Source organism: Neophocaena asiaeorientalis, unplaced genomic scaffold (genome assembly GCF_003031525.2).
Source record: "Neophocaena asiaeorientalis asiaeorientalis breed wild unplaced genomic scaffold, Neophocaena_asiaeorientalis_V1.1 scaffold364, whole genome shotgun sequence".
NCBI classification, from domain to species: domain Eukaryota; kingdom Metazoa; phylum Chordata; class Mammalia; order Artiodactyla; family Phocoenidae; genus Neophocaena; species Neophocaena asiaeorientalis.
The window spans coordinates 1,985,219-2,005,298 of NW_020172457.1; the positions used below are offsets into that span (position 1 = coordinate 1,985,219).

General features: G+C 39.1%; 1 protein-coding gene across 2 annotated transcripts in view; it reads right to left on the reverse strand.

Annotated features, from left to right (window-relative positions):
• The window catches only part of LRGUK (leucine rich repeats and guanylate kinase domain containing), a 113,693-nt gene that overhangs the window by 64,249 nt on the left and 29,364 nt on the right, over nt 1-20,080 (reverse strand). For both annotated transcript variants that reach the window (XM_024737964.1, XM_024737963.1), the window contains exons 6-10: nt 16,934-17,058; nt 10,962-11,105; nt 5,604-5,684; nt 3,949-4,035; nt 2,501-2,607 (exon numbers count right to left, since the gene is read on the reverse strand). In XM_024737964.1, coding sequence (XP_024593732.1) covers nt 2,501-2,607; nt 3,949-4,035; nt 5,604-5,684; nt 10,962-11,105; nt 16,934-17,058 — 544 coding nt within the window. The remainder of the gene's footprint in view (nt 1-2,500; nt 2,608-3,948; nt 4,036-5,603; nt 5,685-10,961; nt 11,106-16,933; nt 17,059-20,080) is intronic.

Genomic DNA, 20,080 nt, shown 5'->3' on the forward strand with positions numbered 1-20,080 from the left:
TGGCAGTGAGCAATAAATATGCCGTTACCCAGAAAAGTAAGACTAAATGACAGCAAAGGAGAAAGTATAGTGTGTGATGGATATACGTTCTGACAATATAAATACAGTACACTATTTTTAAAATGGAGTGATTGATGCTTATATAAAATATATAGAGTAGGCAAATTCGTACAGAGAGAAAGTACACTGGAAATTACCAGGGACTGGGAGTAGCAGGAAATGGGGAGTTATTGCCTAATGTTTACAGAGCTTCAGCTCGGGCTGATGAAAAAGTTTTGGAAACAGATGGTGGTGATGGTTGCACAACATTGTGAATATAATTAATGCCACTGAACTGTACACTTTAAAGTGGCTAAAATGGCAAATTTTATGTGTTTTATATATATATATATTTTTTTTTTTTTTTTACCGCAATAAAAAACAATGGGGGAATGGTTAATGGGAGGAACATAGGCAAAATATGTTTTTCATGTTTTCAGTAATTATTACTACTGGTATTCTGATACTGTTGTGGTGTAATATGGGACTTTAAAAAAAGAGCAATTATGGGATATTCTAATTCCATCTTCCTCTGTGTCTTTGGTGAGGGAGAAAAGGAGATACAGATGTAACAGAGATGAGATTAAGTAAAAGCTCAGCTACAGTCTTGTAATTGAATTGTACCAATATGAGTTCAGGAGGTGTTTTACTATCTATCTATAGATGGATTTATCTAGATACAGATTAGATAGATATAAAAGACTGAACAGATGTAATAGGTAGGTACAAATAGGCAAGATAGGTGGATGGATAGATAGAAAGAAAGAATAGATAGATGGATCAATGAATGTAGGGAAGGAAAGAAGGAGGGGAGGGGAGGGAGGGGAGGGAGGGAAGGGAGGGAGGGAAGGAAATATATTCCTAGCTCTGTCCACTAAAAGACATGGAAACAATGATCAACCCAGTGTCATGTTTGTCTCTAGCACCCACATTATGATTGGGAAATACCATTTCTCACTGAAACAAACCAGGGCTTCTTGGAGAAATGGCCGATTCCAGAGTTTGGACAGGACTTGTACAAGATCAGCCCGGAGAACCTTGTCATAGGTGAGAGTAAGAAAGCTATCACTGACTACCAGGCCAGAGTCAAGGCTCTGCCGTGTCATTTCAATATTGGCTCCTCACCCCAATCCCGCCAGAAGAGGCGACAGTGATTCCCCAATATCACAGCCTAAAAGTCCCAAGACCAAGAGTCAGGGTTCCTCTCCTAGAGCCTGACTCCTGGGGCTGCCAGGGAGCTGCGTCCTGACCCAGAGTGGGAAGGGCATGGCACCCCTGCTCCTGCCTCCATGAGCTTTTCAGAGTGAGCCCTGCTCCATCCCAGAGCATCTGGGGCTGCTTGGCCATTTGCTCTTCTCTGCCTGACAGCCAGAAATGATCCAGAAATACGTGTTTATCAGACATTGCTGTAAATTTCTTTGATACATATTTTTATATAAATGTACCCTAAAGCATGAAACAACTAGCAATCTCATAAACTAGAAAAGAAATACAATGAGGACATAAATGCCCTTCTTTTAAATCAAATGTGCTTTTCCAGATGTATGCAAATAAATGATAAATCATTTCACCTAGAGAGCTACCATAAATATATAAAACTGTCAACGTCTACATTATTAAATTACATGTAAAAAATCATGTCCTGGATGCAAAATAAAACATCTTCTCTCTGTGGGAAACCAACTGTGTGAAGTACAGGAGCAGACCACATGAAGAAGAGAAGCCATTTATAACCAAGAGATTTTACAAGTAATTTTAAAACGCCTTTGGGCATTGATGGAATTTCTGTATTATACTTATAGCGTAAATGGCCATCTGCTCTAACAGATTGTTTAAAAAGATATGGAGAAATCGTGGTAAATCTGTCTTCGAACTCAGAGGTGAGAGATTCTGTTCCTGTGTTCAACCAAGCTGGGTGACTTCTCCCTGCTAGGTTGCCTGGGGCTCAGGGCAATCACTGTAAAGACTGTTTCGGGTTTCCCTCAGGTGAGGAGGGCCTCCTTCTAGGGACTCTCTAACGTATAACCTGCGGTCTTGGGTGCTCTTTGGCAGGGGTATCTAGCATTCACGCACAGCTAAGGCGAAACTGACAATGGATAGAGATCGTCACAATTCTCTGTTAATGAGGCTAAGGTCTGTGGTTCTATCCGACAGCAGAAAAGTTGGCACACTTTCTTTTTCATTTCACCATCCTATGTCACAGGCTAGCCACCATTCAAGGGTCCAGATGAAAGAGGGAAGTTGAATCTACTCATCGCCACACTTGGGAAAATGCCAACAAGTGAGCCCCATATTCAAACATGTGATGATAATATACTATATCTGAGACTACACAGCCTGTCAAATAAAGACCTGATCCCTTCCCTCAGAGAGGTGAGAAAGGAATGGGTCACAAAACAGAGGGCTAGGGAAATGATGAGGTTGTCCTATGCTGGCTACCCCGTGTTCTACCCAAAGATACCTGTCAAAGATCCTCTGTGGCTGCATCAGGCTGTTGAAAACATGGGTCATGTGATCTTGGGCTGCGACCACTTCTGGGGGAGGGTTGTATTTGTTCACTGCCACGACCTTTTCCAGAATTAGAAATGCAAAGGGAAAAGAAAAAAATTCGTTTTAAAAGGAAGACAAGCCTTAGAGTTTCTTTAATGAAATGTCCTAGACACGTGACCAGGAATCTGTGTTCTGTCTTCATGTCTACTCTAACTTTCCTAAAACCTAAAGAATAATAATTATTTTAAAGTATTGAGCTGGAGTCCCTTGGTCACCTATTTCTTTATACTCCCTGGTTTGAAAGGAAAAAAGCAAAAACAAAATCTAAACCTCTAAAGTCTAAGATGACCTTTAATATAGTAAACATTTCAACTTTTAGTATGAAAAGAAATTCATAGCTCTAGATTCCAGGTAGTTGTTACTGCAGAATTTTTCCTCATGCCATCATGCCAAGAACTATTCCTATGATCTCAAATTCTACTAAACCTCCCCCTCTTTTAGTGTAACTTTCTCTTTTCAAAGATATGGGCCTTTTCCCCACAATGGACAGTTCTCCGTCCCCCGGCCTTGTCATCCCTCTAAATACACTATTCTTGTCTACCATACCTTTATCTAATGCGTGGTTTTAAATGTTATTCCCTTCGCACAACGTTAAAGGGAAAGAGAAATCTAATAAGCGCCTTTGAGTGAGAGAATGATAACAGACTTGCATCTGTAACTATTCTTTAACCAAGATTTCAGAAAGGCATTTATGAACTGGAATATCTGCCTCTTTGCATATTTATACCTGCTTTTTCATTCCCATCTCAAATTTGCATCCAGTGTAAGAAACCCCTCATTAGTGGAGATTTCAGCTGACACCAGTCATGACAGCATGACAAATTAGCTTCCACAGGTATGGAAGGGGCTGGCAGGTGCTAGCATTCAATGTCTGGTTACTCTCAACTTGTGTCCAGAAGAATCATTATCTTAAAGAGTAGCATAAAGGATTTAAAAATCAGAGTATTGATTTATTTGAGTCCTTTTCAATGATGTGTTAGAATGACATTATAATTCGCTTCATTATTAAGTGAACTTTTCGAGTAACACAGATAGGATCACGCACCCCCCAAATATGATAGCTATCATCCAAACTAACAGTCGGCTATACTGCTGCCAGCCTATGTACACGGGGGCTGCTTCTGTTTCCCACAGCCAGTCTCCTCACTGTACCAAGAGCAGGGCTTTCACTGCATTTGTGCTGACGCTCAGCTCTGCGGAGGCTGAAACAGATAGCTCCTAGGACAAGGAAGCGCCCCCTGAATAATGAACGCACGTACTGTTACGCAATCATTTATGGATTGTACTGGCCTTGCAGCAGGCAGCATGAGCTTTTGAGCCTATCAACTCATAAACACAGGAAATGATACGATTACATACCTTTTCTTCCACTCCTATCTTCTTCTGATCTAATTCTGTTAATCGAAGTAGCATAAAAATTACGAAGGAACAATAGTCAGATTTTTCCTGTTTAAAATATCAAGAGGGTTATTCCGTTACCTCCCTTTTCCACTAGCAGTCTACTTTCACGAGCTTAGGGCTTTCACCTACTAACGCTGTCATTCATTCACACACACACACACACACACACACACACACACACACACACAAACACCCTGCATAGGTCTTTACATTTTCAGCTTACCAGTCCCCTTATATTAACAACTCAAATGCAGACTGCCTTGTAACTTATAAAGCTTTTCAAATGTGTGATCTTGTTAATCTCCCTGTGAGATAAGCAGGACAGTTCTGATTATGTTCATTTCTAAAGAAAAAACAACTGAGGCTCGGAGAGGTGAAGTATTTCATCTAAGGTTCTATGGCCAGTGACCCAAACCCTATCTTCTAATTCCAAAGAGTTTCATTAATTTCTCATTATTTATTACTTTGTATTGTTTTATATTAATTTGTATAATTATGAATTTGTTTTACAATGATATTCACTTACAGAACAACCCCCATATTACTCCCTATCATCTTCTGTGTTAGGATTACCTGCCTTTTAGAAATATAGTTACAGTTATTTTGTATTAAGAAGCTACATCTCTTTGAAGGGAAAGATATTAAGTGGGTGATGCGTTCTGAGGATGAGAATATACGTGAAATGAATATACAATGGTACCTTTTGTGTACTTCAAAGTGCAAATGTGGGGGAAGTTTATATATAAATGAGTTAACATGTGAAAGGGTTTGTGCTATTTATTTATGCAAACACCTAGATGCTCTTTATGGATCTGGAACTGGGAGGGATGGCCACTTTAAACACTTTCTTTCCCAGGGATGCTTTTAAATTGCCTGCCACTATTCTCATACCAAACATTGTTTTTATCTTTAGATCTTATTTTTCATTTTGATTTTTTGCCTGCCCGGACACATTTCTCAAGACACACACAAAAAGAAAGGTACTCAGAGATACATACAAATTCAAGAGTCTATGGAAAGGCGAGTGAAGGATATAGATAGAAAGGGGAATGAATGACATATGCACAAAGAGGGAGGGACAGAGCTGAGGCGAAAGGATCTATCACTGGGGGAAAAAAAAGAGAATCCTGAAAAAGTCTGAAAGTTTGATATCCACAGGTGAAGAATCAGTAGGAAATATATGACTTTTTTCTATAATCATTTTACAATGCCAATTTTACAACAATCCCCAGGCGAATTTCTTGTAAGTGTCTAATCTTAGACTTTCCCCTGTTATAAGATAGGAACCACATTCCATCTACACCTCAGGCATCACGCATTCTTTCATGTAAAAGGACATTGCTCTACAATCTCAATAGCTCCCGCCTGATAATCTTTATTACCACCTGGATGAGTCACAAATGACCACACAGAGTAGGCAACCAGTATTCAGTTTCAGGCTTTACATGCACCTATGGTGGTACATAGGTGCGACTTTGCTTACACCTTCTAATAGAGAATGAAGATAAACACACCTTATTCACATTCCTGATGTTCTATCAAAAGCACTTCATAAAGAATTTCAAAAAAGTCCTCAACCCTCTCCCCTGCCCCCAACATAAAGGATGTCTCACCCGAATTGGATTTCTTAGAAGATTGAGAACTCGAAGGAGACGTAGGTTTTCAATGTATTCTATTTCACCCAGCTCAGCAATCTGTTTAATCCAAAAACAAACACACACACACAAATATAATCAACAGACTAAATGCACCAAGACAGCAGAGAACGTAATATAAGAGGAGCTACTTTGAATCCTTTAAACTCAACTTATTTTAAAAATTGTTCTTGTGACTATCCAGCTTTTTAATGAGAACTCCACAAAGCTACACAGAACAAGGGAATTATTGCATGCTCCTTCAGTAAATGCAAACTCACAGCCACATTTTCTTTTTTCCTCTCTGGATAGACAACAGTGAGGTAGATGTTTCTTATCTCACCCACGTTTATCTTAAGGCAGAAATTAAATAGTACATAGAATCAGAGAAACTGCAAAAAATGCATGCAAGGGCTACATGCTTCTCCCCATTACTATTCTGCTTAGCCTCCAGCTCCCCAATCTCCCTCCGCAACGCTGCTTCTGCTGGTTACTGTGGTCATCTGTGGCTGGGGAAGCCTTCTTACTGCATGTACATGTGGAGCTCTATCAGTTTTTCAATGAGATAATTGTTTTAATAAAAGGTAAACATGGGAGATTGTATGATATATTTCTTTTCTTTTTTTTTTGCGGTACGCAGGCCTTTCACTGTTGTGGCCTCTCCCGTTGCGGAGCACAGGCTCCGGACGCGCAGGCTCAGCGGCCATGGCCCACGGGCCCAGCCGCTCCGTGGCATGTGGGATCTTCCCAGACCGGGGCACGAACCCGTGTCCCCTGCATCGGCAGACGGACTCTCAACCACTGCGACACCAGGGAAGCCCACGTATGACATATTTCTTGATGTGAATGTTACATGACTATTCACCTTAAAATTCTTTGCTAAACGGTACGTTTATGTGTTATACACTTTTTTTGTCAGGTAATGTTTCATGATTTTAAAAAGTAAGAGGGAAAAAGGTTGCTTGATAGTTCTTTAATTTGAGCAGGGATAGAGCTTGGGTGGCAGCAGGCCTGAATTCTCCACTAAACTAAAGACAAACAGTTTTCCTTGAATGTCCTGTAATTAGCATAATTATAATCTTATTTCAGATGTAGATGCTGAACTTTTACAAAAAATTAATAATCACTTTTTCATTTCTATTTCTCCCTAAGTCATTTCTGCATGCATGGTAAGATCACTCCAACAGCAGAGTCACTAATAGTTCCTGAGTTATCCAATCACAAAATGCAGTTGAGATGTAAGCTATTCCCAAAGCTAAATCAGGGGAGGAACACATGTGCCACGTTCTAAGGATGCCATTTTCAAAGACATAATATGAAAGGCCAATTGCGAGTTACAATATACAACCTGCACACTTTAATCTGGTTACAGCAGTGTTATGCTTTTTCCATAAGATGACTAGACTCTCCATTAAACTGCCATTTGGATCATCTACAAGATAAAAGGATCAATTTTTAAATATTGTGCTATTTGGGAAGGTGGAGGAGTCACTTTGGTTCACACTGCTCAATCAATCAATAGATTGATTCCCCTCTAGCCTACAGCTCTTGTGTTTGGACCTAACACAAATGTTAGCAGGAGATGTTGCCTCGCAGCCAACATGTCTCACCAACGCATCCTGGCCACGTGCACTCGCAGACATCGCCGGTGGGAGTGGATGTGCTACACATGCATAAGCTATAAACCAGCTATCCCACCTTCAGGAGGTTTATACTGAAAAGATCATCAGACAGACGAAAATTAGATACATGAGCATTCGGTCTAACATTTTGGTAAAAGTTTAAAATTTTCTCAATTCTGAACATTATGTGATTAAATGAGCCATGGCACAGTCCCACAATAGGAACACTAGGCAACCGTTTTAGAAGATGGTAACGTCGATGATGCTTAACATGGAAAGATCTTGTAAATGCTGTGAACACCATGAATAGAATAATCACAGACTATGTAAAATATTATCACTAAGATGTCAGTTGGGATGAACCAGTCTTTTGAGAGTCAAATGAGAGGGATCCAGCTCCCCTCCCAGTCCTTTCTAAGGTAGGATGAAGTGGGTAAGGGCAGAGGGGAACACATGTGGAGGCACCTGGCTACCAGTGCCCACCTCTGCTGAACTGGTGATGTGCACCAGACACGGGCCATCCTGCATGCGCCGCCCACCCCATCCTGCAGACCTCACCCGGCAGCAGACCCACCCTCACGTCTTCTCTCTTCAAATGCCAAGACCCAAGGCTGTGTGTGTCACAGGCGATCACAAAAGGTGTACAGACACAACTCCCCCAAACCACCTGAAGTGAAACACTGCCAGAAAGATTATATTCTGAAAGGAACTTCAGCCACGATGCCAAGAATGTCATACCAGCAGCGCTGATCCCCAGATTCCAGTCTACCTTCTTCCCTGATCTCCTCTGCCCCCGTTGGCTACTCCCCACCAAGCAGAAGCCTTTCAACTTCCACTATGTAGGGAGAAGTTGGCTCCTTTCTTTGACATTTCCTTTTAAGCCATGCTCTCCAAGCCTAACCATCCAGACCTAAAGAGGCCTGTTAAGTCTTTTTTGTAAAATACATGCTAGATAGAGAGAGAGATGAAATAATGACACCAAGTAAGACTCAGAGAAGTAAAAGAGCGGTCTCTAAGTAACTCCCAGACCAATATTTTGCTTCTAGAGGAAAAGGCTGAGGTTGTAATAGAGTTAACATTTGGGGGATAAGTTTTAAATGATAGAAATGACTTCAAATCTAACAAGGATTGTAGCGTGGAGAGTGACAAAGGCCCCCAAATCACCAGCTCATGATGAATCTGCAAAAGAACTTAGATGTTCAAATGATCATGTGAAGCTACGGCAATGTTTCAACACCTTATACCAAGTAAATAATACTGATAAAAGTGCTCCCAATAAGATAATATTCCTAACATCAAGTTAACCATATGAGAAGCAATAGCTATGTTATGTTTCTCTTAAATGATAAATCTTCCATCCTTGATACACAGTATTCTCAGTAGTGCTAGAGAAATCTCTGAGGAAATCTCTGGATGGCTCGGCTTACAGAATATTTCACATACTGTTGGTTGTTCCCCAACCTGCCCAGCGGGGAGTGAGGGAATTGTGCCATTGTTACGGACCCAATCGCTTGTTGCCAAAGGATCCCTCCTTTGGGACGTGTGGCCACTTTTTTCTTTTTTAATGGAGTTTCTTCAACATTTGAAAATTATAAACTCTGTTCTTCCCTAATGATCCCCCTTTTTTTCTTCAACTATTTCAAATGTAATTTGAAAAGTCTCCTGGAATGGAAGAGAACACCATACTATTCATGAGGTCTTTCTAGACCTGTGCTACCCAATATGGTAGTTACTAGCCCTATGTGGCTACTTACCACTGGGAATATGGCTAGGATAAATTCAAATGTACTGTGCAAAATACACAACAGATGTCCTAAACGTAGTATGAAACAACAGAATATAAAATATCTCATCAATAATTTTTATAAAGATTACATGTTGAAATGACAATATTTTGGATATATTGGGCTAAATAAAGCAAAAAATTAATTTCACCTGTTTCTTTTTACCTTTTTATTGTGGCTACTAGAAAATTTTAAATTACACGAGGCTCACGTTATATTTAAGCCAGAAAGCACTCTTCTAGATCATGACAACACCACACACTTTTCTGAAGGGAGGGCCATTAGCATTTCATTTAATGTATTAGCCTGCAGGGTTAAGAACACTGACTCTGGAGGCAAATCATTCTGTTTGAACCCTGGCTCTGCTATTCACTGGATATGGTATAACTTTGGACAAGTTACTTAACGTCTCTTTGCTCTAGTTTCTTCATCTGTAGAATAGCGATAATAATAGGGTTATAATGAGGATTAAATGAGATGATATATGCAAAGTGCTTAAAACAGTGCCTTGTGCATAAATACGCAATGAAAATCTCTGCATTATTTTATGACTGTAATTGTCATTATTATTACCATTACTCCTTTTCCTAAATCCTGAGATGCACTGAGTTGAAATGTAATGAGTGCATTCTGCCACTTGAACACCACCTGTATGTATCTGCAAACCATTTTAATGGCCATTTCATGAAAAAGACACTAAAACCATATGAGACAGAGATTGTGCTGACTTCATAAGACAGGTGGGACAGTGAACAAAAGTCACCCACTAGAATTAACCTTAGAAGTTAACAAACAATTTAATATGCAAGTCAAGTGAAAATGAGGAGGAACAGTTTTTGCCTGTGATTAAAAATCCACTTCTTCCCAGACCTAAAGATTGCCTCCTTTTCTTGACTTTTAGAAATCTAATAGCTAATGGAAGCTCACTGGAGAAAGAGTCATCAGACCCAGCTGATAAGCACCAACACAGCCGAACAGAGAAATATCTCCACAGGAACGCATCTCACTCCAGCTAGGATCTATGTCTCTTTCAGGGTTAGCCAAAATTTTCATTTTCAAGAAATAACCATTCGTCTTCCTTATGAAATCTTTCCCCAAAACATGAAAAAGTACTCGATATGAATAAAATCACAATGTAGATCTGATTGCATAAGAGGTGAGTTATAGGTACCAACTTAATACACCATGATTAGGAGCACAAATGCTTTATTAAAAATAAAATGTAATTAAGAGTGAAAGCCGGGCTTCCCTGGTGGCGCAGTGGTTGAGAGTCCGCCTGCTGATGCAGGGGAAGGGTTCGTGCCCCGGTCCGGGAAGATTCCACATGCCGCGGAGTGGCTAGGCCCGTGAGCCATGGCCGTTGAGGCTGTGTGTCTGGAGCCTATGCTCCAAAACGGGAGAGGCCACAACAGTGAGAGGCCCAAAAAAAGAGTGAAAGCCAATTGGTGAAGTAATGTGTGCATTAAGCCAGATAGGGTAATGTGAGTAATTCCAATCCCCAACTCATTCGGGTTGGGAACGTACCCTATTGTTACAAATAGGATATAAGAATTCACTTCCTGCGTCTCTTCTCATTAAATGGGGCACAGGCAACACCAGCCTGAGACTATTCTCTTGTCTCTAGCTTCCCTCCTCTGACACGTCAGACATTCCTAATGCCATCTTTCTACCCCAAATTTCACACTAATATATCTACTTCACAAAGTCATGTGCACCTGGTTGCAGTTTAAACCTTCAAAACAATGTAATTAGGAATCTTCAAATTTTCAAAAATTAAGAATTATTACTATTTAAAAAAAAAGCAGTCCTTCAACTGTTGCTCCAGGAGGTTTTCTAGAATAACTTTCCTGAGCTGGCATTGAATGTGATAGCACTTGAGAAATAATTATAGACACTAAAACCAAGACATATAAAGTATAATATGACATTACCTTATTATCCTCAAGGTTGATCACCTCCAAGAAGTCATGACTCTCTAAGCCTTGGAGGCTACTGATCTGATTGTGGCTCAGATCCAGGATCTGCAGGACCCTTAGGTCATCCAAACCTGTGATCTTCTCAATCTGGTTATTGCTCTAAAATTGATAAAATACACTTAATGTCCTAAAGGGAAAAGTGTAATGACAAGTTTTCATCCTGGATACTGCCCCAAACCTCTTAAAATCAGTAAGACATTCTTGTCCCCCCTCCCATTCCCATCTTTCACCTCCCTAAACACATATACATACACCCCAGAAAGAAATCCCAGTCTTTCAGCTGGAAGACTCAGGACATAATATTTTCGCTAGAGGTAAAGCAGATGAATGTTTGAATCAACAGGAAAGACAAAAGCTAGGTAGTATAAGCTTTTGACATTGCTAACCTCAAGCTTAATGGCAGCATGGCTCCTAACTTATCTTTAGAAATGTAAATTTAATGCAATTCTTTCATCACCATCACAGAAAACCACTTGAATACTGTAACTCCCACATACACTCTGTTTTCAGAAATATTCTGAATATAATCACCTCATATCATGAGGACTGTAGTAGTCTGGTACATGCCTCCACTTATTCATGCTCTTGTACAGTTTCCACCTCTTGAATTCAGGATAGACCTGTGACCTGCCTTAACCAAAAGAATATGGCAGAAGTGTCCCGGTTCCAAATCTAAGACTTAGGAAGGCCTGGCAGCATCTCCTCTTGTGTCTTGGAGCCCTAAGCTGCCATGTAAGAACTCTAGCCACTATGTGGGAGAGAATCTGCGGAGAGGTCACCTGGAGAGGAGCCCTGAGACTAAACAGAGAGGAGAAACCCAGCCATTGCAGCGTCCTGGCTGAGCCCAGCCTCCAGCCAATCTGCTAGCTGGACGTGGCAAGACCAGCAGAACCGCCCAGCTGGGCCCAGCTCAGATTACAGAACTGCTAGCTAATAAAATGGTTAACTAATAGAATTTCTCCATGCCACTCCACATGGGGTGGCATGTTCTACAACAATAGATACATAAACAAAGTTCTTAAATAATTCACACGTAAGCATCTTCTTAGACAATACCATGAAACAGAGAAAGATATAAGACTTAAACACTGTTCTTCTTCCCAACCCCCCTGTACCCATAACAACAAATTATAGTGATAACAATAATTTGTATTTTCTTGTACATTTCCCAACATTCTCAAAATTCCTTGGGTTCTTTAGCCTTTGAGGTATAAAACTATGCCGCAGTAGAGTTAAACTTTGAGTTGAGAAGCACAGTAAAGTGTAATTTTGAGATTTCAATTAATGCCACCTTATACCCATCCTTAAACTTTTTTTTTGGCCACACCATGCACGCAAGATCCCAGGTCCCTGACCAGGGATCGAACCTGTTTCCCTGCAGTGGAAGTGTGCAGTCCTAACCACTGGACCACCATGGAATTACCCCCATCCTTAAACTTTTAAAACTTTTACTAAGCACTTTAGAACTAAAAACTTAAATTATAGTATTCTCTACCATCTATAATATTTTTCCTGGTACATGCTTCCCAAAGTATTTAATAGTAAGAGTTCATTTTCACTCAACTTTTCTAAGATTTCACTTCAATAATGAGCAAGGTTTATGTTCATTAGTAAAATTCTATGGCTGTTTAAAATATATTAATAGAAAGCTGATAATCTATAAAACTGGATGATAGTACATGGGGGTTCATTAAACTATTCTTTTTATTTTTATATATGTCTGAAAAATTCCATAATAAGAAGGAAAAATACTCATAACTCCATTTGCCTAAGTCAAATTTCCTACTGTTCAAAAAAGTTCTAGAAAGTGTAATAGAAAGGGGAAAGAAAAAACCTACAGTAAACTGAACATAATATCCTTATTAACTTATTGAAATAAGACCTCAATATCCTATTTAAAATATGCCCACATATCAAATTTATGTATAATACACCTCTTCCCCAAAGACCTTTGGAGTGCTGTAGATGTGGAAGATGAACCGTACTTCTTTAGAGTGTCTCTGATGGCTTTCAAAGTGGTAGATGCACAAGAACAGACTGAGGCATAGAAAAGTTTAATTGCATAACCTGTGGTCATAAAAGAAAGCAGAACTGAGAAGTATTACGAATCAGAATTTCAGAGTCAAAGTTATCTAGTAAAACCCTACATCCAATGATGAAAAACTGATACATCTCTTCTCAAAGTGCACGTCTAGTGCCTGCCTGAACAGTTCTTGCTTGTTTTATCATGATTAGCAGGGAAAAGGTGGCCTTTAGAGAGAAACTAAAATGAAACGAGAAATATTCTCGATCTCCCAAGGTGGAAGGGAAAAAAAATGGCTTTTACCAAGACAAAATGATTTTTTAAGTTTGGAATGTATTGTCCTTACTTGCTAAAGGAGGTGGTTGACAGAGCAGACCATAAGTGAACCACATTTCCCCCTAATATTTATGGTAAAAGTTGATGGAAGAGGGACTCTCCTGTTGGCGCAGTGGTTAAGAATCCGCCTGCCAATGCAGGAGACATGGGTTTGAGCCCTGGTCCGGGAAGATCCCACATGCTGCGGAGCAACTAAGCCCGTGTGCCACAACTACTGAGCCTGTGCTCTAGAGCCCGCAATCCACAACTACTGAAGCCTGCGTGCCTAGAGCCCTCTTGTTGCTCTGCAACAAGATAAGCCACCACAATGAGAAGCCCGTGCACTGCAACTAGAGAAAGCATGCACGCAGCAACGAAGACCCAACACAGCCAAAAATAAATAATTTATTAAAAAAAAAAAAAGTTGATGGAAGAGAATTAACAACTGGTTTGTATAGTGAATTGTTCTTTTTTCTGTAAAGTGTAAAGTGAATTACTTTCAGTAGTAAACCAATTGGATTACTGATACCACAAATCTTTTAAAAAGTATTAAAAACTAATGAAACAAATGAGTATCATTTTATTTTATGAATTTTTTTAATATATGGAAAAGAAAACCTTCCTATTCTCAAAAAGTTTAAGGAAAATGAATGATGGCATATTCTGTATTTTCTAGTTCATTTTGGGTGATGAGGATGGGGGTTGGGAACAATCCACTTAATCTACTTATAGGAAAAATAAGTCCTTTATGCTTCTTCTAAAAGCTACTTGAGATGAAATTATCAACACAGATTATTTATTTAGTTATTGAAACAAAGTCTTAGGATGAAAGTGCTATGTGATGTCATTCTTAATAATCAGTTCAATTCTCATTCCCTTAAGCACACCCCCAATCTCTTTCATATCATGCTCCACTTAAAGTTAATGGGAATGCCAATGCAAAAAGATATGTAAATAAAAGGATAAGGTTCTAACAAGCTGCAAATTAAATAGAATATACTGCCAATAATCCTTCACATTATCATAATTTTAAAATGTGACTTTCTTTTATAATTTTTAAATTTGCAATTCAGCTTACCAAATTCATTTTCATTTATGCTTTGCTTACATGCCTTAGTGGACAGAAAACAGGAAAACTCAAGGAAATTATTAAACCTTTCCATGCTTCATTTCCAACCTCAGTACTGGGAACCAGTACTTTACCCTCACCTAACTCATTTTAAGAAGTGAAAGCTCTTGAAAAAGCACTTCAGGCTTAACACATAGCCAACCTTCAGCTGTCTGTGGTTAAATTAGACAGGATTGTACATCGTATATGTCAAAAATCTGCAGATAACCCAAGATGTCATTTCAAACAACAATGTTCGGGGCTTCCCTGGTGGCGCAGTGGTTGAGAGTCCACCTGCTGATGCAGGGGACACGGGTTCGTGCCCCGGTCCGGGAGGATCCCACATGCCGCGGAGCGGCTGGGCCCGTGAGCCATGGCCGCTGAGTCGGCACGTCCGGAGCCTGTGCTCCGCGACGGGATAGGCCACAACAGTGAGAGGCCCGCGTACTGCAAACAAACAAACAAACAAAAAAACCCAACAATGTTCAACACTCTCCTGTGGGATAGTTCACGTAAGAAATAAGCTACTAGCCTCATGGCTTAAAATCCCCCCATCCACCTCATGACAGATATAATAAAGAATCCCAAATCCATCCAAGGGTAAGAAGTGAGAAGGAGAAGGAAAGGAAGAAGCAGTAATCCTAGATAATCTACAAACTATATAATCACCCCCAAATTAATGAGCTAGACTGTTATTTCAAAAATACTGTATATATCTTTGGAACAACTATGATCCTGCTGATTTTAAAGTAAATTGTCTGTATTTTCATTCAGTCAGAGTCACACTGTCACACAGCTTAAGGAGCACGCTCTCTATGGGAAAAACATTAAAAATTTTAACTTCTTGATGGGAATTGTTCATTTATTCTCAGCACTAATTCTGGTTTTCTAGAATGGGAAACTGGCACATAGTGATTTAAAAGGACTGCCAAATTCAGTGCCCAGTGCTTCATTTGAGAGCAATGAAGTTTCAACTGCAATAAATATTATGTTTAAATATGTTTAAATGTTATTTCATCAATAAGACATTAAAATATATTCTATTTTTTAACATCTTCAGTGGAGTATAACTGCTTTACAATGGTGTGTTAGTTTCTGCTTTATAACAGTGAATCAGCTATACGTATACATATAGCCCCATATCTCCTCCCTCTTGCGTCTCCCTCCCACCCTCCCTATTCCAGCCCTCTAGGTGGTCACAAAGCACCGAGCTGATCTCCCTGTGCTAAGCGGTTGCTTCCCACTAGCTATCTATTTTACATTTGGTAGTGTATGTAAGTCCATGCCACTCCCTTAATTCATCCCAGCTTATCCTTCCCACTTCCCACGTCCTCAAGTCCATTCTCTGCATCTGCGTCTTTATTGCTGTCCTGCCCCTAGGTTCTTCAGAACCATTTTTTTTAAAAATCCATATATATGTGTTAGCATACAGTATTTGTTTTTCTCTTTCTGACTTACTTCACTCTGTATGACAGACTGTAGGTCCATCCACCAAATTACAAATAACTCAATTTTGTTTCTTTTTATGGCTGAGTAATATTGCATTGTATATATGTACCACATCTTCTTTATCCATTCATCTATCGATGGACACTTAGGTTGCTTCCATGTTCTGGCTAATGCTTTTCTAAGAATGTGTCCATTTCTTCCAGGTTGTCCATTTTATTGGCATAGAGTTGCTTGTAGTAATCTATCATGATCCTTTGTATTTCTGCAGGGTCAGTTGTTACTTCTCCTTTTTCATTTCTAATTCTGTTGATATGTCTTCTCCCTTTTTTTCTTGATGAGTCTGGCTAATGGTTTATCAATTTTGTTTATCTTCTCAAAGAACCAGCTTCTAGTTTTATTGATCTTTGCTATTGTTTCCTTCATTTCTTTTTCATTTATTTCTGATCTGATCTTTATGATTTCTCTCCTTCTGCTAACTTTGGGGTTTTTTTGTTCTTCTTTCTCTAATTGCTTTAGGTGTAAGGTTAGGTTGTTTGAGATGTTTCTTGTTTCTTGAGGTTGGATTGTACTGGTATAAACTTCCCTCTTGGAACTGCTTTTGCTGCATCTCCTAGGTTTTGGGTCATCGTGTTTTCATTGTCATTTGTTTCTAGGTATTTTTTAAATTTCCTTTCTGATTTCTTCAGTGATCTCTTGGTTATTATAAAAATATTCTTAATAGTTGCTAAAAGTATGCCTTCCTTTCTCAGTGTTAGTCAATCTTTTAAAAAATGGAATTTGTGTACCAAATTAGGAAATCATTTTAGTTTAGCATGAATTATTCATCACACACACACACACACACACACACACACACACACACACACCACACACACACCCCAGATATGGAAAGGAGCAAACAGCACTAAAGACAATGACATTTCATGAAGGAATTAGCTCTTCATAAAACTGAAAAATCCTAACTATCATTCATAAATTTACTAAGACATTAACTAGTACTTCTATAAAGAATAACACTTTTGTTAGACTCACCAGACAAAGTATTTTGATCGGTAACATTCCTAAGCCATTAATGGTTGTGATCTTGTTCTTGGCCAAACTAAGGTGGGTAAGACTGCTACACAGCTCTAGTCCGTTGATTTCAGCTATCTCATTGCCTATCACCATGACTATGTTTAAGGAAAATGGTATTAGAAACATTTGGAAGAAAAAATGAATTAGTGTCAAATCATCATTAGAAAAATCAGACAACAGCATAAATAAAAAAGTACTCTATGCTAATATAGGACTAATGCTAAATCTTAAAATGATATTTTTTTCATATAGAAGTTAATAGTGCACCAGGTAAAATTTGTTTTTTTATAGGCATAGCTTTTGAGTGTGCTCAGTTGCCTTTGTGTTCATATGTGACTCATTTAATCAGTAAGGAAAAACACTTCAGAGTGGTTCAAAGCTGCCACCTTGGCAGTGTTTTTTCCTTGGTTCCTGAGTGGTCTCCATGAGAAACTCTTGTACTTTTCCACAGGCAGATCTGAATCCAGGGTTGCCCTGGAGAGGCACATGCACTTTATCATCCCCATAACCAGGGAAACAGCCCGGGAGGTGTCATCTGCAGAAAATGGGTGATACTGAGAAGAATTGCCTTTTCTTCTATCTATATTGGCTTCTCTTCTCTTTAAAATAAATGAGGCCTAAACTCAACCTTCTTTTCCTCATCAGTTGATTTTCTAGTTATTTTAAAATTTAACTCTTACCTTTTGTTTTCCATCCTTTATAGTCACCTAAAAATGCAAACTTAAAGTCATCAATTCTACTTACCTCTCTCTGTCCTCAGTCTTTCTGGCAAATTTCTAGGATTTAATATCACTTCTCCACCCAAGCTCAGTTTTCCCTCCCAAGTAGCCTAAGACATCACCATTTTCTCAGCCACTTGTAATCTTCAGGGCGTCCAATCATCACCAAAAACCTGGCATATTTTGCTTTAAAACATCTCTTCAAATATGTCCTTCCTTGTCATTCACCCCTCTGCCAACTTAATTCAGCTTTAGCACCAATGGATACCTCTAACATCCATTTCTTCCTGCCCTCAAGTCACCTTACACACTGTAGTCAGGTTAATTTTTTTCAAAATATTGACTGGATATCACGCTTCAATTAAAAAATTCTCACAGGACGAATTCCAAATTCTTCACTCTGGCATTTAAGGCCCTTTACTTTAAGCAAAACCTATTTATTGAATTTCATCCCCCATAATAATCCAGTGAGAATGCTCCAATTCTGCCAGGTCAATCTTCTCAATAGTTCTGGAATATACCCCTTGACTTTCTTAATTTTTTTAAATACTGCTTTCCTACTTATTTCTAAACCCTACCCATTCTTCAGGACTTAATTTGAAATTCCACTTTTTAAAGTTTTTTCTCTTTTTTAACATTTGCATTAAACCAACATCTTAAGTATTTCTTTTTGACAACCTCATTTCCCTACTTCTATTAGTTTTTAATTACATAAGTAAATACAGGTGACAGACTGGGCGAATATATTCACAACATATATAGTATACAAAGAATTACTATCTAGAAAACATAAAGAATGACAATAACCCAATAGAAAATGGGGCAAGAATATATCCAGGAAATTCCCAGAAGAGCAAATCCAAGTGGCTAACATAATAAACATATGAAAAGACACTCTGCTTCACCTGTAATCAGGAGAAAGCAAATTAAGATGCTATCCTTTCCCTATCAGTTTGGCAAACATTTTAAAGCTTTTGAAGAACAGATTCTTTCATACTACTGGGTGAGAGGGTTCATTATGGTATAGACTCTCTGGAGGCAATTTGGCAGTGACTATTATAATTGTAAATATCAGAGCAATTCCAATTCTTGGTATCCACTCCAGACAAACTCTTTCTTCCTCAAAGCCTTTTCTGGTCAACTTCTAACACCCCACCTATGGAGATTAATCACAGAATCAACAAATTTTTTAAGAGAAAGGAAGGGACTGTAAGTATCACAGAAACATACATTTTGCCTCATAATTATCTGTAGTTATCCTAACTCTACCACTTACTAGTAGTTATGTGATGTGATTTCTTCCTGCTCAGATTTTTCATCTGTAAAATGGAGACAACATCAGGCTGCCATGAAGGCCAAAAGTTAGATCATGAGAAAAAATTTAGAAAATGTATGTGAGTGAGTTGTACAAGTACCTCACAATTATAAGGCATTGTTATCGTTACTAAATTACAAGCACATGAGGCCAAGGAATCACATCCTCTGCCTCTTGGCCAGCAGCACAAAAAGGAGCATTCAGGCCAGGACTGCTTCTGAAAGAACAAAGCCAGAGACAGAGTTTAATTAAGAAACTAACAGCAATGATGAGAAAATATTGCCAAATGAACCAGAAATTCCTCGATTTTCCTCACTGGTTCCAGATTCAATCCTTGGGCTGAAGCATAGTTCGGCTTGTTGTCAACATGCATTTCAAAACCACTTTCATAAAGCTTCCTGCCAGACTAGCTCTACAAATAGACACTTATGCTCACAAGCACGACTCTTCTTTCTGCTTCCATTTTCTTTGGGCTATTTAAACAATCACTCTATAGATGAAATAAAATATCCTCAGTGTAGCAATCTTTGGTAAGAAAAATTAAGCACGGAAAACTTCAAATGGCCATGTCTTAATCTAGCAGAGGAAGCAACAGTCTTTAAGTCCTATTTCAGGAGCACTAGTGTCTTGGTAGCTCAGCTTCAACAGAAACGAAGATACTCTGAATTATGACAGAGAGTAAAACAAATGCTTGTGGGTGGCTGAGTCAGGAAGCACTCCCATGGGAAGCAGGCAAAGATTAGAAAACCAGAAAACAGGAATCCGGACACTGTTAAGAGATAATGGGAACTGAAAAGGAAAGCCTGTATACAGTAATTTTCCAAGACATTAGAGGCCGTTCCCTTGGTGCATCCAGCTTACTCTCTAGCTTTGACTAGTAGGGCAAGTCATGTTTTATGAAATTAGTATTGCAAGGGCCAAAAGGAGGAGAAATACAGATGCCCCCCTGCAGTCATGGCTATGGCTTCTGCAGCTGCCACTGCCATCACTCACAGCACTGGGGAAAAGGGTGAGGAGCTGACTGAACATCTCTGCTAAGAAACAGGTTCATTTCACTGAAACCATCTCCTA